This window comes from Quercus robur, chromosome 10 (assembly GCF_932294415.1).
Source record: "Quercus robur chromosome 10, dhQueRobu3.1, whole genome shotgun sequence".
Classification (NCBI taxonomy): Eukaryota; Viridiplantae; Streptophyta; class Magnoliopsida; order Fagales; family Fagaceae; genus Quercus; species Quercus robur.
In genome coordinates, this window is record NC_065543.1 from 53382371 (window position 1) to 53404165 (window position 21795).

General features: G+C 30.9%; 1 protein-coding gene across 1 annotated transcript; it reads left to right on the forward strand.

Annotated features, from left to right (window-relative positions):
- The first annotated feature begins 1507 nt into the window (after positions 1 to 1507).
- On the forward strand, positions 1508 to 3853 carry LOC126701807 (heavy metal-associated isoprenylated plant protein 7). Its single transcript, XM_050400180.1, has 5 exons — positions 1508 to 1683; positions 1887 to 2130; positions 2244 to 2449; positions 2571 to 2658; positions 3098 to 3853. Exons 1-5 carry the CDS (start codon positions 1675 to 1677, stop codon positions 3595 to 3597), a joined length of 1047 nt encoding a protein of 348 aa, XP_050256137.1. The 5' UTR covers positions 1508 to 1674; the 3' UTR covers positions 3598 to 3853.
- The last annotated feature ends 17942 nt before the right edge of the window (positions 3854 to 21795 follow it).

The window sequence follows — 21795 nt, forward strand, 5'->3', positions numbered from 1 at the left end:
AGAATGAGGTATGTGATCACCTCCGACCACAGTAACTATGGCTCAATCTAGCATTTTCTACTGGAGGTGCTCCTATAGTTATGTTCAGGGTTGTGAGTCAAAAAAAAAAAAAAAAAAAGTTTGTATTGAATCTCAGCACACTGATATAAAGCCCACCGTTTGAGAAGGGTTTTGAACCACGTGAATACAATGTTTAAACTTCCTAATTGTACGACTACATAAATTAAAAATGACATTTTTTTTTTTCATTTTTTTTTTGTTTGAATCATTAAAAATGACAGTTAAAAGTGTGTGATCAAAATCCCAATAGAAAAATCTCTAGGCATACACCAAAAATACAAATCCCAAATCCAATTCCTAGAAATTCACATGAAAACATTTTTCGTACTTAGTAATTAGTAAGTTTTCAATATGATGATTTCCTGCTCATTGGATTGGATTGGATTAATACTCCATGGTCAACTGATCAAATTCAGGATATTGACATTCTAAATAATACCACCATCATATTTTACTAAATCCAACCGAGTAAACTTATTCCAAAAAAAAAAAAAAAAAAAAAAAAAAATCTAACTAGCTAATTAATGTCACATACTGGTCCCCCTTCTAATCATTTTTTTTACCAAGAAAAAAAAATAATGTCAACCATCAAGTACACAATTATTTTCACAAGTTGCTATTTATAGTAAATTGTAATTAGAACAACATCTATCATTTATACATAAACTTATCATTAATACTATTTTTATTATAGTTTTACTATAGACAAATTCATCAAAAGTTTCATATCTCATTTCCTAGCATATGAGATAAAATTCAAGTGGGTCCACCATAACATAACAGCGTAGAGAAAAGTGTAAACAAATCAATAAATAATTTCGTGTGAAGAGACTTTTCCTTTTGATTATAAATTTGGAGTAGCCTCCATCATTTTTACTCAAAACTTATTGGTAAAATCATTTTAATTATAAATCAATCGTCACATATCATGTTCATAAAGATATTCTTTTTCTATTTATGAATACAATGCAGATACTCGTGACTTCATTAGTGGTTGCCAACTGTCCTGCTTGCTCAATTTTCATTCTTCTTATCGGCAATCAACTGAAATAGTTATTCCCGCCTTTATTTTTATTATAAATTTGGAATAACATCAATCATTCTAACTTAAATTTATCACAAATATCATTTTTATTATAAATTAATTATAGCTTATCACATTTTTTTTTGATGGTATAGCATATCACATTCATATGTATATTTACCTCTATTGCTTAATAAAGTAAAAAAAAAAAAAATTATGGAAAAAAAAAGAGAAAATTTTCTACATAGATATCCACGCTATAACAAATTTTTTTTATATATGAATTCCCAAAAAGACCCAAAAAATTCCAAAAGAAGCCATGTAACCTCCAAGCACCATTTGTCTGCAGCATGTCCCTGCTCCGTTGCACGTGCCCTTTACAGGTAGCCACGTCATGTTATGATGATGATCATAAAAGAGCCTATTCAGCGTTCAGATCTGATGGTCCAAAACTCTCATAATGTGTTTTGTTTACAAAAGAGAGTCCAAAAAATTTCACTAGAGAAAAGAAGTGCTGCTATACAAAGCCTTATCATCATCATCATCATCATCATCTAAATCTCCATTATCCACGAAGAGAGAGTAAACAAATGGGGGAGGTCTTGAAACTTTGAAACCCCTATAAACTTTTAAGTCTTTATCATACTCTTTTATCCTATTCTTCTCTGTTTTTGCTTTATGTGTTATTGACGCTGACTAGTCTGTCGAGGAATCATAGCTGACTTTAAAATTTTGATGACGGGTTTTCATTAGTTATAGTATTTGTTTTTTGGGGTTGTGAATGTTACCTTTTGTGTTTTAGGAGGAGAAGAAACCAGAGGAGAAGAAGATGGAGGAGAAAAAGCCAGAGGAGGAGAAGAAAGAAGAGAAGAAGGCAGAAGAGAAACCAGCAGAGGAAAAGAAAGAGGAAGCAGCTAAGGATGGAAAGGAATCCAAAGAAGCTAAAGAAGCAGCACCACCACCACCTCAAGAAATTTTGCTCAAAGTTTACATGCATTGTGAAGGTTGTGCCCGCAAGGTTCGGCGCTGCCTCAAAGGCTTTGAAGGTAATTAGTGGGGTTGTTGTTCATTTTGAGCCAAACGCTATCAATGTTTGTATGTTTCAGTTGTTTCTAAGTGTTGGTTTTGATTGAAATGTGTGTGTGTGTGTGGGGTTTAGGTGTTGAGGATGTTATAACGGATTGCAAGATTTCAAAGGTTGTGGTGAAAGGTGAAAAGGCTGATCCATTGAAGGTTTTAGAGAGAGTTCAAAGGAAGAGCCATAGGCAAGTTGAGCTCATCTCTCCGATCCCAAAACCAAAGGCTGAGGAGGAGAAAAAGCCCGAGGAGGCAGAGAAGCCCAAGCCTGAAGAGAAGAAAGAAGAGGTTTAAAAAAATAAAATAAAAAATTGTTTGTTTTTCCAAAAAAAATCAAGATGGTTTTTTTTTTTTAATAATAATAATTTGGTTTTGGTTGTTGATTCATTTCTATGTTGTTGTTTGGCAGCCTCAGATTATCACAGTGGTGCTAAAGGTTCACATGCATTGTGAGGCTTGTGCACAAGAAATTAAGAAACGTATACTGAAAATGAAAGGTTTGAGCTTTTTTTTTTAAAATGAAAAATTAATTTTGAGGTTCATGCAATTTTGGCTTTTAGTTGTGATTATGATTTCTTCAACAAAAATGAAAAAGTTGTGATTATGAAATATGAATCCGTTGGCAACCAACGGTCATGCCCTTTTGTTTAATTGTTGTTAAACCTTTTGAATCTCTTATTAAAAACAGAGTTTATTCTCTTTACCATTAATTCAAAATCAACCACATTCTTTTCTTTTTGATATTATATTATTAAAATTATATCACTAAAAGATTCCATTCTTTTTGGTCAAATCAAACCCAATTTTTGCCCCTTCAATCATTCACCCTCAAATCCCATAATCCCAATTTTTAATTTTGAGTGTTTTTGAGCTTATACTAAATAGATCCCTTTTTAAAAAATTTCTCAATTATTCATTTTTATTTTTTATTTTTAGGAGTTGAGTCGGCAGAGCCAGATCTAAAGAGTTCAGAGGTAACAGTGAAGGGCGTGTTTGACCCACCAAAGTTGGTGGAATACGTGTACAAGAGGACTGGAAAGCATGCGGTAATTGTAAAACAAGAACCGGAAAAGAAGGACAAAGAAGAATCCAAAGATGGTAAGGAAGAGAAAAAAGCTGAGGAAGGTGGTGGTGGTGGTGGTGGAGACAAAGAAACCAAAGCTAAGGAAGAGAAAAAAGAAGGTAAGGGAGAAGAAGCAAAGCCTGAGGCAAAAGAAGCAGCAGCAGCCACTACAGAAGAGACTAACAAGATGATAGAGCTTCAAGCAAATCCATTTCAGCACTATCCACAAATGTATCCACAAAGGTATGCTACGGAAATGTATCCACAAAGGTATGCTACGGAAATGTATCCACAAAGGTATGCTAATGAAATATATGCCTACCCACCTCAGATCTTCAGTGATGAGAACCCAAATGCCTGTTCTGTCATGTAAAAGAAGAAGAAAAAAAAAATGAGAAACTTTGTCTTTGGGTGAAAATGAAAATTGGGTGGTGAATGGGTGCTCTACATGTGCACCGTGTAGTTCTTGCTGTAAAAGTACGATCTACAGTTAAGCTGTAGAATTTTGTAAGATTGTACTTTCTTTTTTTTCTATTTTTAATAGTTGTTATATACTCTATGAAGCACAAAACATAAAATAACTGCAAATAATAACATATATCAATTGGAAACCTTGAACTTTTTCATTTTGTTTATTATTCTTCCTTCATTTCTTTGGGTGATTGGTTATTAGTATTATATAATAATTCAATTGTTCCACTTCCAACAAGTGACCAACGAGTGATGAAATGAAATGAACAATTTTTGAAATGGAGAAAGATCTTGTTGAATCTAAAAGCTCTTCCAATTGTGAAATTAATTCGTGCATTCTTCTCACATACTGAGATAAAAGTGGGGTGAGGTTTTGGGTTCTTTAAAAGTGAATGGATTCTTCATGTGAGTCTTTATATAGGATTTGAGTAATTAAGGAGGGATAATTTCTCACCATGGACCATGTTAGGTTAGGTGAAATGGAACATTCCCTTACTGATAATTTCTCACTACTGTTCATGTTGGGTGAAGTGGTACCTTCTTCTCTTACCGATAAATTCTCACTACTCATTATTGTTCATGTATAATTTCTCACTCCTACTCAAGTTAGGTGAAGTGGTACCTTCTTTGCCACCACGAGGGCTTGGGGTATCCATGAGCTTGTGATCGTTCATTCGAGCCCCTAGAGTGGGATTGGGTTGGGAATTAGGTTATAAGGATTTTTAATCTAGATAATAAATAAAATATATAATTTCTTCTTAGAAGGTATTATTATTATTATTGGTTGAAATGTGTCTTCTCTTACACTGTTTAAAGTAGTGGATTTGGGGTTAGTGAGTATCAAAGAAATGAATGGAACATTGACATATATAATTTCTTCTTAGAAGGTATTATTATTATTATTATTATCGGTTGAAATGTGTCTTCTCTTACACTGTTTAAAGTAGTGGATTTGGGGTTAGTGAGTATCAAAGAAATGAATGGAACATTGACTTGAAGTGACACCCACAAAATATGGCAAAAGTTAAAAGGAGAGAGAGGGATGTTTAACTTATTCTTTGGGGCTAGACTTTAGTGGAATAATAGGAAACGAGAGTCTAGTTGAAGGAAAATTAAGCACTATTCTCATATCATAGTGGCGTAGTATTTCCATTTCCATTTTTATATGATTGGTGAGATTCACCATTTATGTAAGAAGAAAGATTAAAACATCTTAAAATAATTGAAATTGAAGAGATTTCCCACTTGGAATGAATGGCATGAGAGATAAGATATGCTTGGTTTGTTTTAGGATGTGAATTAGGAGATTATGAAAAGATTAAAGGGAAATAGACATTGATTAGATATTAGATTTCGCATTTAAGACATTGACTTGGGGATAGATACACAATTTTGGCATCTAAATAATTGAAATAGTAATTCTTTTGAAATCAAGCACTTACTTTGTTTTTAAATTAGTTGGTGGGAACATCCGGTCTAAATAATTGTAATAATACAGGTAAATGAGTAATATAACCTGAATAAGTTGATGGGAACATTTGGAAAACAACGAAACAATTTTTTTTTTTTTTTGGAATTTGGATTAAAGTAAAAAGTTATGCCCTGCAGAGTATGTTACTCAGAAAACACGTAGAAGGAACTAGAAAGTAAAGAGTGACTCGAAAAACTCACTATTTTCATTTGGCTATGTTTTTCTGTAACTTTGTAATAACTTTACTTCAATTTTTGGGATAGTTCTGTTTCCTATAATGATTTTTCAGCATCGTCCTTTATGTAACATTTCCTCTATAAAAAACTTACACCTATTGAGACCTTTTATTTTTTTTTTCCTTTTTTGTTCTAGTCTAATAAGTTACTCAAAACCTCTACTTTTCACCTAAATCTTGAAAAACTCCACTTTTTGGAAGACCACACCCTCCTCAAAATTTACATCCTGAATTTAATTCACAGCTACGAGGAAACCATTTTCTCACGAGCGGTTTCTGGGAAACCTTTTCCTTCTTTTTGGTTTTTTGACAAACCTTTTCTGTCATTATTGATTCCGTTACCTACCCCACTCACCGATTCACTGTATCGGGAACCATGCAGCCAAGACTAGAGAACCCACAAAAACGACTGGAGAACCCACAAAAACACAAATGAAATAAAAAGGGATCCAAGTGGAAAACTCTTGTATTAGACAAGCATGGTTGTGATGAGTCCGTCTCAAGAGATACTCTCTCGATTAGAGTATATAAATGTAGTAGTAATACTACTAGTTATTTGTGATTTATTGATTTTTTCTTTTCTTAATTTAGGATTTGGTTTACGTTTAGTTTTATAGTGCATTTAGTGCGACACATGACCAAGAATGATAATATGTCACTTTTGTCTTTTTGTTCAATACATACACACTATAGCATCATTTCAACAAGTTTTTTTTTTTAGTGTTGTATGTGTTTTGGATCTTATACGTGTTTGTGGTTTCTTGCATTGGACATTGTTGATTTTTTTTCTTCCGATTGCATAAACAATGTACTAAAGTGCTCCCAAAAAAAAAAAAAAATTTCTTGGCCCTGGCAAGTTTGCTTGTAAAAGAAAAGTGGAACTAGTTCATGAGTGGGCTCATTAGTCTGAATAATACAAGAGATAATTCAAAGCTATGATACAGACTAGGATGTTAGCACATGCATTGCCCCTTAAATGTCAAATACTTGTGGCTGAAAGCAGAATGTAGAGGGTTGTGCCAACAATGTTTGAACAAACTTAATCATGGCTACAAATTACATTATGGGAAGGGTCAGTGAACCTTTTCCATAAGTTTATGTGATTGCTTCTGCTTGAGATTCGACCCTCACATGCTAAGTCATCATTCCAGCTAGAGATTTTGTTTATGTTTTTCTTTTGTTGGGTATAAAGTATAGTATATGCAATGGAATTTGAATCCCAACTCAAGCATGTACTTCCTAGGATATAAAAAAATCATACAGATAGATGAACCTTTTGTTTTCTTAATCATTTTTTTATAATATATGATCTTCCCAACTACTTCATTCTACATATCTAACTCTATGGTTGGCTTCGTTAAAGTACAGTTCTGAATTATCTTTTTGTCATTTCCTTGAGGAGTCTCTTACTGACATAGTGAGTCAGCAGGAAATACACTTGTTTTTTTTTTTGGCATTCCCAAACACACCTGCTATTTTTCTTAACAAAACCTTTTGTTTTATTCTTATCTATTTGAGTGTGGTTTGTAATTTTCATTGAGTTACAAAATAAGTTAGTAAAAGTATAGTAGTACCCAAACTATACAATAGCCTCCCTTCTCAAGATAGAAATGTCTTTCATTCAAAGCGATATGTCTTGGATTCAAGTCCTAAATCCACCTCTCAAGAGATTTTTTTTTTATTTTATTTTTTATTTTAAGGTAAGGGAATGAGTGTTTTTTAATAATCTCTATTGGGGTAAATGTGCGTACTAATTAGTCAATTACCTTATCCAAACCTCACAGAAATGAGAGTTTTGTGTACAGGATACAACTTTTGAATATTTCGATATGTTACCATCAAAATTAAGTTAAATTATGTGCCAACATACTATTCTTTTTGTATTTTCAATGACATTTAATCCATTTAACACTTAAATTTGCATATGTTTCTTGTAATGTATATTTCGAAAAATTGTTTGGATAATTAGGTTGAATGTGCAAAATATCATCAACAACAGAGGTTTAGTCTCAAACTCTTGAAAATTGTCTTTATCTTGAAAATTGTCTTTATTTTCTTGCAGATTGAATGATAAAAATAAGGTCATTATTATGGGCAGTTTACAGTGGTAAATTGTAAAAGTTGTTTCAAAAATTCACATATGAAAGCAAAAGAATAGACATGGAGTGTGTTAGGGGTAGATGTTAGAAATTAAAAAATACAAACGTCCTTGTCCCTATTACTTTGCCAGTCACTCGTTGTTTCCTCTCAATGACAAAACCATATGTGAGCTTCTTAGAAGTGATACTAAGGTGTTTTTTCCAATCTCAGGAAAGATATGGTCCCCTTTGATTTGTGTATGTCAACATCGCTACCCCATTGCAGTCGTTTCTGTGTTTTTTTCCTCCATTGAGATATTGTTAAAAGTGTTGTTTAGAGTTTATTAAACTTGATTTCCAATGTTTTTAGAAAGCAGAGTTTAACTTTTGAACCAAAACAACATTGCTACCCCATCTCATAGTTGTTTTCTGGGTCTTTTTTCCTCCATTGAGATGTTAAAAGTGTTGTTTAGAGTTTATTAAACTTGATTTCCAATGCTTTTAGCAAGTAGAGTTTAACTTTTGAACCAAAGCAGTCTCTTGGAAATTATACATTTCTGACCAACCCAAAATGTTAGAGTTTATTAAACTTAATTTCCAATGCTTTTAGAAAATAGAGTTTAACTTTTGAACCAAAACAGTCTCTTGGAAATTATACATCTCTGACCAACCCAAAATGTTAGAGTTTATTAAACTTAATTTCCAATGCTTTTAGAAAGTAGACTTTAACTTTTGAACCAAAAGGTCCAAAACAGTCTCTTGGGAATTATACATTTCTGACCAACCCAAAATGAGAAACTAGAGTCTAGGTCTCAAGTGCAGCTTCCTGGATACTATATTACTATATGGAGAAGGCAACCCAAATAGGGTTGCGGAAATAAGAGTTTTCACACACCAAAAAGTTCAAGTGAGATAGCATTGCCATTAGCACAATTGAAACAAGAAATACTTGCTACTTAAGAAAAGGGGAGTTTCCTTTTGGACTATGGGAAAAAATGCACTTAATTTATAAGGGTATCTATTATGATAGGGACATTTTACCATTATTATAGTCTCTTCACATTTTATAAGATACAAAAATTAAGACCTACTTACAAGTTAGAATAAGAGAGAAGTTTGTCAAAAGCAATAATATTGTTTTGATTCTGAAATGAGAAGAATTTGGGTTCAAAACCATCTGCCCTCTCTTATTCTAAGTTAAAAAAAAGTCTATAACTTGTTGTTTGGTGTGCAATCATGAATGAACTGAAATTTATTGAAGTAATAATTGTAATGAAACAACAAATTTAGTAACATAAATTTTTTTACAACTTTTAGGATGCATATTGTGGTTGGTAAATGATAAAAATAATAATAATTGTGAACCTTGCATGTGAAAATAATATTGCATTAATCATTTTAATAAATTGTAAAAAACATTATGGTAAACAATTTTGTCTATATTACTCATGACAAAAAATAGGGTCCTAGTCTCCTAGATTTCCAAATCTTGTCAATAAAAAAAAAAAAAAATGCATGGCTGCATCATATTATGTAACGTTCAAGGAAAAATAATACCTATCATTGGCCAAAGAATAGAGTTTATTATTAGGTGCATTTCCGTTAAATAAGTAGGTAGCATAATGCCAAATAGTTATTATTATACCTTTTTTTCTTTTTCTTTTTTTGTCCTATGTTGTTGTGGAAGGTAAGAAATAAGGATGGTAAAAGTAGTGAGTAACTGAGTGATGAACAGTGAAAACTAAAATTGCAACCAGGAATATATATAATGTCAGAATTATTATATATTATAGGTAGATAACCATCTGTTATATAGTTTTGGACCGTCTTCAATGTTTTCGAGACTCCTCGTATTGTAATTTACGCAAATAGTCGCATCCTTGGAAAGTGAGATTCAATGTTCCTACACAAACATATGGTCAAGCCCAGAAGCCCATCTTCAACTGGTTTCTTGCGCAACACTCTCGGATGGGTAATGGGGTACTACAATCTTTCAATTGCAACTACCCCCCCCCCCCCCCCCCCCCCAAAAAAAAAAAAATCAATTATGGTCCATATGCTTTGAGTTCATTTAAGAAAGTGAGAAGAGAAGGTTTGGCTCAAAATATGTTATTAGAGCTTTAATCAGGTTTCAGCTCATATTAGAAAAGTGACATGTCTCTATTATATGCAATGCATATATAACTCATTTAACCACACTTGACGCAACCAATTAATCAAATGAGTTATGTTCATTACAATGCTACAAATATATTTGGAGTTAAACTTGTTCCAAAGTGATCAATATGCATAGCTTTCTTTGGTATAAATTGACGCATCATCGATCATTAAAAAAAAAAAAAAAAAAAAAATCTTTTTTGAGATAATGTAGACAGAAGACATAGGAGATGGGTATTATAATGAAGGAGTGGGAAGACAAGATTTACTTACAAAATGATCTAACCTTTGTAATTTATAATAATTTATATTGTTGAAAAGATTTCAATTATGTGAGTTTAATAGGTAAAATTTCTTATTGTTGAACTCTGTTTACATAAAAAAAAAAAAGAAAAAAAGAGAGAGAGAGAGATTGGTATATATGTTAAGAACAATTATTAAAAAAAAAAAAAAAAAGTTAAATGTCATTATATATATATATATATATATATAAAAAGACTTCAATCATATCGTATCAATCTACTTTCTAAAAGAATTTGTAAAAAAGTTATTATTTTTTTAATAAAAATAATAATTATTGGGACCATGCGTGAAGGCCGTAAATGCACTCTATTCATTGCAAAAAAAACTTCAACCACACTCTAGGCTTTGACCATACATTGGGCATCACGAGTGGGGCATCAGTACGTGAGTCAGTGACGGTGGGTAGCAATGGTGGACAATGGCTCTTATTTTCATGAACAACCTTTTATGTTTTTTTCCTTGAACTATTTTCCTTTTACTGATAATGACAATGATGATGATGATGAAGACGACCATGGCCAAAATTAACAACGCCGCAAGCTCAACACGTTATCTCTTATAACTGTGCTGGGAGAGAGTGGTTATGTTAATTTATAAGAGATACCAGTTTCAGCTCAAGCAGGTTTCAGCTCAAGCAGGTGTCAGATCCCATTCTTGCGTCATCCAAAGTCCTCGAATCATGTTTTGATTATCTTCAAAATTTTATATTTGAGAGAGGTTGAATAAATGTGGTATCGATCTTAAAGCATATCTTAGCAAATGGAATGATGTTGTATCATTATGTAGAATCTATAATTGAAATGAGTTGTTAAAAATTCGGTAACAGTCACGAAGTCATTGGAATATATACGTGATCATTGAGGATGGATACGATATGATGGTATATATTAAATGTGTTTGTCAGTTATGCTTTCCTTTTTCGGTTCAGTTGATTGAATGGTTGTCAATCTAGGTGGATGAGCCTATGTGTCCCTTTATTTTATTAGAAGGGTGATAGATTATTGTCCGTCAAAATCTATAACAATTACGTACAATATGAAGCCTTCGAAATTAATAAGTTGAATGTATCTGAAAAAAAATATTTTTAAAAATTGTATATGAGCTAAATAAATCAAGTAAATTTAAAAATTGGCTCATCCAAACATGCTAAGATGATGTGCTTATTATAGAAATTAGCCGCGAACCCATGTGTTGCGCGTGATAATTATTCTTATGGTAGTTTTATTAAATTAAAAAAAATTAAACTAATTTAATAAAGAGTAATGTATTATTTTTATTTATTATAGGATCAATAATAAATCATAAATATAAATTTTGTCATACCAAAATGAAAACAATACAATTTTTCTTAGAAATTCAAAAAACAAGTATTCATTTTTTAATAAAATTTATTTTTAACATTTTGTGAATCATTAAAAAAATATAAAATTTGGAAATTATTCTTTTAGTTTTAAAAAAACTTTCTCAAACCTTATTTTTTCTGCTGATAATACAAAACACTGAAAAACGTAACTAAAAAATTAATAAAACTTAATAATGATTAATTGGACCAATTAGGAAAACAATTTGTTGTTGATAATCTATTAAGATTATTTTCTTTGCAAAAATTGTAATTTATTCCACCCAAAACATATTATCAAATAAAAAATTATTAGCAAAATTTAAGAATTAAATTTCTATATATGCATTGTTATAAAATAATAATAATAATTAAAATAAAACTGAAAAAGCTAAAATTTGTCACCCATCCAATTATTTTCGTTTGGCTAACATTTGCTTTTCTCTAACTAAATGGCATTATAGAGTACTTCTAATACAACTATTAAGAGTACTTTGTCTACCACAAAGAATTAAAAAATAAACAAAAATTAGTAAAATCTCATAATTTAACATCTAAATTGAGCATTATAAAAAATCATGCTACGTAATAGAATAATATTATATTTTTATATGCTATATTTAATTCTTTATAACTCAATATGATAACATTTAAAAAATAAAAAATAAACAACAACAACAACAACAACAACAACAACAACAACAATTTAAAAAACAAAACTAAATTTCATTAACCCAAAGTAGAGTATTAAAGAATATAAAAAATTATCAACTTAAAGCAGAGATGCAAGAAAAATAAAAAATCAACCAAAAAATTGAGAGAGAGAGAGAGAGAGAAGCAACCTTTTTTTGTGAGGGAAAGCTATGCATAGAATGGAAGAGATAGTGACAAATTTATAGTAGGAGGGTGTGAATAAGAAGAGACAAAAATAAAGGAAAATGAAGAGAAAGAGGAAGAATGATATTAATGTAGAGGGTAGTGGGAAGATGAAAAAGTAAAGGAGGGAGAAAGGTCGGAGAAGTATAAATATTAAAAAAAAAAATGTTAAAAACAATTATAGGAAAATTGAAAAAAAAAAAGATAATGATGTTGATGCTGATATGGCTCAATTGGAGTGTAGTAACAATAAATATTATATTTTAACTTTTAGATATATATAAATTTATAATCTAAGATGTTGTGCTTGGAGGAAAAAAAATCTAGTGTGGGATTTAAAATTGAAAATTGAAGATGCAATATGTGGTAATTATGAAGGAAAAAGAATATTGTGTTTATGTTGCATATATATATATATATATATATATATTTATATAATGAAACAAGTTTTCGCTACATGCAGTGAAATACTCATAATATGTGAGCCTTTCAAACTTATGGAATTGGTTGGTGTTTATTTCATACTTTTTATTGCACACAATTATACACACTTTTTACATCAAAATTGTGATTTTAAGTCATGATTTTAGTGTAAGAAGTATGTGTATATAATTGTGTACCGGCATGAAAGTGGCCCATTTAGTCACATAATGCCATACCCCGTCACCTTGTTTTCTCTCTTTTTATTATTTTATTTTATTTTTAATTTTAAAATTTATTTATTTTGGTTGGGTCAGAACATGCCATTTCATCACTGGGCTCATCTGACTTGGCAAGACTTTGAACTCCAAACGCCTTTATTTGAAAATGAACAACTAATTTATTTCATTCCCTTCATCACAAAATAGTATAAATATTTATATAACTTCCTATTTATTTTAAATTTAAATTTAAATTCATTTTGCTAGTTTGGTATATATTATGTTGATAATGTTAGGACATATGTGATTCACTTGTTAGGAACATATGTCACTATTTTATGTAATTGGCTAATCCTTTGACAAAACATACTTTACTTGTATTTAGATAGATTTAGGATGTGTTTAATACTTCAAGAAACTTTGTTTTAAGATCAAGTGTTGAAGTCATACAAGTCTGTCCAAGATTAAAGCTAAAAAGTGCAAGTTCATTAAAGTTCGACAGCTGCTTGATAGATGGCTATCTGTCGAGGTTTAAGAAAAACAGATTTTTAGTTTTGTTTTGACTCTAATCTGTAATTATGTGTTTGAGCTTTCTTTTCTCATAACTTTAGACATATAAAAAGATTATTTTAATAGTCGTCAATATGGACACAAGTTGCACAAGTGTTGAGCAAAGTTCATTAAAGCTCGATAGATGGCTATTTGTTGAGGTTTAAGAAAAACATATTTTTAGCTCTGTTTTGACTCTAATCCGTGATTATGTGTTTGAGTTTTCTTTTCTCATAACCCTAGACATATAAAATAATTATTTTAAAGGTCGTCAATATGGACACAAGTTGCACAAGTGTTGAGCAAAATTTGTTCAAGCAAATTGTAACTAGAGATAGAATTTGCCCTAGTTCATCGTTCTTGTGTAGAAGTTGCTGTGTTTGTGCACTGTAGGGTTTTGTGATTAAGCATTTTCTGGATTTTCATCGTGTGATGAACTGAAGAACTTTGCAGCTAGCAATCTTTTCTAGTTAGTGATTGAAGTTGCGTACTGGGATCTGCGCAATTGATTAGTCACGTACTGAGAGCCGTGCATTACAAGGAGAGATTGTTACTACAGAACAAATCCAATTGGATATTGAGGTAAGGGTTCGATTGTAGGTTGGTAGAAGGTACTGAGATTTCTTTACTTGTAACTACTTGTTTTGATAATAGTGGATTCTCGGGAGTGGTGACTTTAAAATTATTCGGTGGGGTTTTTTTCGCCTTAGTTTTCCCCATTCGTAAACAAATCATCGTGTCAATTTAATTTTCGCTGCACTTAGTTTAATTGGTGATTTGTTTATGCTACCACGCGTCTGTATGTTAATTTGATTAATTAATAAATTTAGCTAATTAATCAATTAATTCATCACAAGGGATCAATTCGTTTTTGACCTATTAAGTAAGATGAAAGTAATAAGCTAAGATTAAACCATACATATGAAAAAAAAAAAAATTTAAGAATTTGTAAATGCCTAAATGGAATTTTTATTTCTTATCAACCAAGTTGGTGGTCTAGTGGTAAGTCACTTGAGCCAACACAGCTTAAGTCGTGGGTTCAAATTTCACCTTACATACCAACAACTTGTCGGTGCTCCTACTATTGTATTGTATGCACAATGAGAGTCTTAGTCCGGGAGAGGTTAAAGTGTTACTATAGCAATATTCTTGTAACCATTTTTTTTTTTCTACTAAAAAAAATTCTTTATTTCTATAATCCATTAAAACATCTTTTTTTTTTTTTTTGCTAAAATGAATGTCAGTTGATAAACCATTTATCTCCTGCACCGAGGGCATAATACCTTACATTAATGTCAGTCTGTATATTTGTGACGTCAGTGAAAGATTCTTTTCCTGTGCCTGTTGCATACTTGTATATCACACCACGCTCTATATCATTACGTGAATACAGAGCTTCTGGATTTGGGACTTTAAAAGAGGTGGTGAACATTTCAATTTGATGGGTTTAGTTCTTGAACCTTAAAGTACTCATGTGACACTATCCTTACCAAGAATATCTCATACATTAAATATATGCCTCATTATTTAATATTTCATACATTAGATATATGCCTTGATATTTTTATAATGTAAGTTTTATATAATTTAGGGCATATACTATATATATATATATATATGTATGTAATGTATGAGATAATTATTGCATAATCAAATCTCAAAATGCTTGGCCTCTCTTTCGAAGTACTGAATTACTATCAATATATATATACTAGGGTTTTAGTTAGTTCAAGTTTTTAATTAACAGTCATATCTTCAAAAAAAAAAAAAAAATTAATTAATTAATAATTTTTTATTATCGAATAAAGGATTAATTTTTAATTTTTCTCACATTGTGGCTTCCAATCTCAAGTAATAAAATATCTTGTTGTTGAATAAGAGATTTGAGTTTCAAATCCCACTTACACATTAAATCAATTGGCATCTTAGCCTTGATGAAAATTAAGAACCGATCGATTGGTACTGCCAATATATATACTAGGGTTTTAGTTAGTTCAAGTTTTTAATTAACAATCATATCTTAAAAAAATAAAAAATTAATTAATAATTTTTTTATTATTGAATAAAGGATTAAGTTTTAATTTTTTTCACATTGTGGATTCCAATCTCAACTAATAAAATATCTTGTTGTCGAATAAAAAATTTGAGGTTCGAACCCTACTTACACATTAAATCAATCAATTGGCATTTTAGCCTGATGATAATTAATGACCAATTATCATTAATTAAATGTTCTAAGTTTGTATTCTATTTATAAAAATAAAAATAAAAAACTAGCTCACATTTAGCAGAGAAGACTCACCTCACAAATTCTGTTGCATCTGTGGAAGTTATAGCAGCTGTCAAGGCTTTAACTCTTGCACGAGACATTGGACTTTCTTCCCTTATTTTGAGGGAGATTCAAAGATAGTCATCAATGCTTCAGAGAGTGAGGCTCTCTCTTTTGAACCTTATGGTCATTTGATTGAGAAAGCTAAAGGCTTAGCTGAAAATTTTTTTGCTGTTCAGTTTTTTCATATTAGGAGACATGGTAATTCTGCTGCTCATATTTTTGCTAGACATATTAACAGACTTTTGGTGTAGATAGAGAATGTTCATCTGCATTTTAATGCTGTAATCCTAACTGATATGACTGATTCTCCTCAATAAAATTACAGCATTCTTCTTAAAAAAGAAATAATAATAATAATAATTATGAAACCAATATTATAAATTCAAATCTATCATTTTCGTTGAATAAAAAATTTCTAGAACCGCTTCAAAATTACTTACGCCATCGCAAACGCCGAAAAGTAATAATACTAAAGAAAAAAAAGCAGTTACACTATATTCAACGTACATGCAAGTATGACATATATATTGGGACTTGCAGCTTGGAAATGGCAAAACCCTATTGGTCGATAGAAGATGAGAGCTACGTGCTGCAAGGAACTGCAATACAAACAATTATATTATATGTCAGCATATTTTTGCTTCAATGGTGAAGAATAAAAGAAAGGTATTATTTCTTTTTGCTTTGCTTTGCTTCTAGAGGTTGAAGTTATCTCAGTTAGCTACTATTATATCCAAGTAGTAAAGTTTTGAAATCCAATGGTTGAAAATGTATAGGCATGGCGGCAAGGGTAGGGTACCAGCAAGCTTCACTTTCGTTGCGGCTGTGTGTCAGAAGCTTGACCCAGATTGTTAGAGTGACAATGATAGGTTGTGGTCATCACGTGGTGGTAGTAACTGGTATCTTTGTCTTGTCTACTTTAGCCAGCCTACGATTGTGGACCATTTTGAATATATATATATATATATATATATATAACAATGGAAATTAATTAAAGAAATATGGACCTATCCTATATGTATAGTCATTCACTATACCAAAATACAAAGGATACGATCAGATATGTTAATGAATAATGATGCCTGTAATGTCTTATATAGATATAATCAGAGATGAGTGTACACAAATAGCAATGCAAGATAGGAAGAAACAAAGAGATAAGATGTTTTGAAGTGATTAAACATTTAGGTAATACTTCTTTTTTGTGTTTTAGTGTAAGGGACTTTAGCCAAAAAGAGTAGATGAGAGCAGTGGGTAAAATTTGGATGTGTTGGTCCTAAATCTAGTTCCAAAGTGAATATTTTAACACTACTTTTAACGTGACTTCGGTACTTGTGAAGTCACATCTTTCTTGTACATTGTTAAGTGAATCACGGTGGCGTTCATGCATATATATTTCTTTTAATTTTTGTTTTTTTAATATAGATGGGTAGATTGTGACGAGGATGAGAAAGTGTGGTTGTTAGTATATGTATGACACTGGAAAATATGTCATTACTTGAACTCTGTGGATAGGTTAATTAGAAAATAGAAGTGTAGTAAGGATTCTTGTTAGAATGGAGTTTGGAATTTTAAGGACTCATTGATTCGGGGACCTATTAAGAAAGAGGAATGAGCTTACTAATTAGACATTGGTCGAAGTTACTATGTAAGTTATGTCAATGATGAGATTCACAAATTAATCTTTATGAAAAAAATTTCAAGAGTAACGAGAATCAAGTGTGTGTATATTCCTATTTATTGATTTGAGGGGATTAATTTATGGGGTGTTGTGGCCTTGTGGGTGAGCAGCTTACCCATGAAGTCATGAATGGATCTTGCACTATTCTCTAGGGTCAACCGAGGGAAACTGATCTTAGGGTACATTTCCTAAGGGAAGGGCCTTGTCTTATAGTATTAAATGTAAAGATGATTGTGATTATTGTTCATGCTCTCAACCTAAACTTGTTTTTTCTCCTTCTTAAGTAAGTGTACGAAATGGACTAAAATGGACCAAGTTGGACTGAATGGATTGAATTGCACCAAAGTGAACCGAATGGACAGAAATGAACCAAAGTAGATTGAAATAGACCGAATTGCATGAAAGTGGACTAAAAGAACAGAAATGGATCAAAGTGGACCAAAATGGACCACATTGGACCGAATAGACTGAAGTTGATCAAAATAGACCGAAATGGACTAGATAAACCGAGTGAATCGAAGTAGACCAAATAGGCCACGTGGACCGAAATCATGCAACGCATGGGACTACTACTAGTTCATAATTAAAATGTTTGGGAATATTGGTTAGAAAACAAGGAGAATGACTGAGGCAACCAGTTTGTGTATTTAGCTTGACTGTAAAAATTAAGAAGACAATAATAAGAGTGAAACAATTTGTAACAAAATCTGAAACTCAATGGAAATATCAACTTGGATGGAGCAAGGTTGAAAAGTAAGATTTAGACCTAATCCATTTTTATGCAAAAAGGTTTTACCTAACATATGGACGGAGGGCATTAAATCATGCAAGAAAGAAATTCATTACTGTGCTAAAAGTTAGATTAATTATAAAATTAATCTGTAATGACCTAATGATGAAGAAACAGGAATAAAAAACAAAATACCATTGATGACAAAAGGATATATTTTTCTCAATACATAAAAGATAAAGTAAAAGAGGTAAAAATTGTTTTCACTAGCTAGTTGCTTGTCTTGCGCTTGAGTACACTTGAGATTCTGGTACTATGTTGTCATCGATACTGTATAGATTTTCCTTTTATATACTTTTAGGTTGTAGTGCTATATATAATACAAGAATATACAGGAACATAGTCATCACTGCAATGGGTGCTGAACTCAGTACTGTTCATGATTGGCAGGGTTGAGAATGTAGTAACTTCATATAGTCACTCGTGACATGAACAGAAAGAAATGTGACTCGACTAATGATGCAAAAGTACACTTTATTTCTAGTAAAAGATACTTCACAGTGGTGTAGCAAAGAAAAAAGAAAGTAGAAAACAGAAAAAACAATCATAGCTTATCATCATCCAACTGGAATTGTGGATGTTAGAAGCTGGTGTTGTTCACAAGGAAAGGCCAAAAGAAGATGCAATATATATTGCACCTGTTGTAATCAGAACTTATCACTTTAAAGTTTTGATGGTTCAGAGACTATGCTGTGTAGTGGAATTGTGATAATGCATTTCCTCTTCCCTTGTTCTAAAAGGAGGGAAAAAAAGCACTTATCAGTTAATAAATTATAAAAATAGTTAACTAATTTATAGTTTTATTTTTTAAGTTTAGTAGGGTTAATTGTTTTCATTTGTAATGTAAGTTTGATCATTTTTATTTCGGTACACCAAATTCGATTATATTTTTTAAATGGTCATTAGGTCTAGATCTCTATTTACGTTATAAATATAACCATTAAGAGAGTAAAAAGAGACGTCGTTTTATTAGTATTTAATGGCCAGATGAATCATAGAGATGGACGAAAAGATTATTTGAAAATAGAACCAAATTTTGCGGACCAAAATGAAAATCACAAACTAATTTAAGGGACCAAAATAAAAACAATATCAAACTTTATGGATAAAAAAATGTAATTTAGTAAAAAAAGTTATATCCTTATAACATTTCTCTTCGCTTTGTATCTTGATAAATTATCACTTGTTTCAAGTAGATGCACAACCTAGATGGGTGGTAGAGTGAAGTAGATTGAGTTCTTTTTTTTTTTTTTTTTTTTTTTGAGAAAGGATTGGGTTCAAATTTGAGACAGCTGATTTTGATTCAATGATAAATTATAAAATGTCTCAAAATAATAAGTTTTTAGACAATTATTGATTTAATCAATTAACACTTATCCTAATTAACATCCCCTTTTTTTGCACATCCAAATGGAAATTATTAATTAAGCAAAATCTCTTCTCGGAGAAAGGTCATTTTTTTTACTGAAAATATGAACATCTACCACTATTGGATCAGACAAAAACACTCCTAGCTAGATATGAATATAGTAGCTATGTCTCACACTCAGATCACTTTGGAGATTATGTTAACTTTTATTGGAATAATCTTGTCATAAAAAAGGGACAACTTATATTTTTCTTTTGAATTTGAAAAAAAAAAAAAAGTAGTGATCGAGACCATAAAAAGCTAGTGCATTATGTACTCCATCTGACTGGAAACTCTTATTTTATTAACTCATTATGCTTCTTAGGGTTGGGATCTTTTGGAACATGTGCGATACTGAGATGGGAAAAATATTATACATCTATGTTCATAATTTATTTTATTTATATCTGTCTGCTATACAAGAACTAAAAAGATCCTGACCTCGAACTTGTTCCACTATAAAAGAATGGATGTAAGGCCTTGATAATTAATAAAATATTATGCTAGCCATAATTGTTTAGCATGATTTTTGGTTTTTAGTATTATATTATGAGAGAAAAAGGACAATACTGAGACGTAATTCTCAATTATTTTAGGGCATGTGTCTTCTCAAAGTGTGGTTGGATGAGAATTCATTGGATGGATATATATAGGACATGATATAATTGTGGGTTTCAGTTAGCTTAACTTAAAGTTTCTAGTTGAATAAGATATCTGGAGTTCAATCCCTATTTATACCAAAAATCGATTGTTGTTTTGGTCTAATAGTAAAAAGTAAAATCATATAAACGAACGGCTAATACATAAGTTGAAACACTATAAATAAAAAAAATATTAAAAAAAAAGAAAGTAATGATGTGATTCTTTAATTGTATTATTATTATTATAATTGTTATCTTGGTTCTAATGCATTTTTGAGAGTCTTCATTCCACTCATTGATTAAGTTCTTTGACGGGATATTCACGTCAAAATCCTCTCAATTTTCGTTGACGAATCAAGAGAAATATAATTTGGTGGACGGTGGAGGAAGAGGAAGCCCACATGTACGTACAGTTCCTCCATTGTAGCCACCCAAAGTTAGGACATTATTATTATTATTATTATTATTATTTTTTTTTTGAGGAAAGTTGGGACATTAATTGAGGATAAAATTAATGGTACATATATGGTGGTTGATCCAATATCCATCATGTGAGGTTCAAGTTACCTCCTAATCATCACCAATTCCTTTAATTATTGTCATCATCGATCTTCTAGGTTTTTCTTTGTTCAAAAGGAAAATTCATGGATTTGAAATTTGGCCATTTGGGCAAAGTAGGCCCATGTTGGGCCTTGATTTTAACTATCCATAAATAAACTCTCACTAATGATAGACTCACTTAAGCATGATGCTCAACACTTACCACATGATCAATACTTTCTTGATTTTTGCCCAAAATTACTTTTTTTTTTTCACCCTAATCTTTTAAATTTTATTTTTAATGTTCCTACAACTATCAATTTGCTGAATTATCTGAAAAGTTTAAGCTATTTAAGAAATGATAAATGTAATTATTTAGCCATAATTTTAACACACTCCTAATACGGGATTTTACACAATTTTAAATGGAATAGAGTTTGAACTTAGATTCACTTGCTCTATTACCACGACAAATTATTGATTTTCTAAAAAACTTATTATTTAATTTTTTATAATGAGAAAAACTTATGTTATTGGGAAATAGTGAATCCTTACCTTTAATTATTTAACCATTGTAACTAATGATGGTAATTTCGTAATTACACTTAATGCTCATCTCATTTAATTCCCAATTTAGGTGATATATGTCAAATTAATACAACTTTTTTCTTCTTTTCAAACTAGAGTGTCAAATGTCAATTAAGCAAATAAATATTTTGAGGAGACATTATAAATGGGACGGAAATTTAAATCAAGACGCATAATTTTCCTTACGGTAAAATTTTGGGTATAATATTTTTAGTGCAGCACACTAAATTCCCTAATAAAATTCAAACACCTGATTTTATCAACCAATAAAACACAAAAAAAAAAAAAAAAAAAAACATTACAATATAATTTCCACAAACAATTAAATTCAATGCAATTATGCTTCAATATAAATGTGAAATTTAATGTACTGTCTCTAAGCTATTGTAAATAAAGTTTGCCTTTTTCCTTCCTAGTGTACCACACGGTACACACTCCATTATAATTGGTTTTCAACTTTCAACTTTCAAT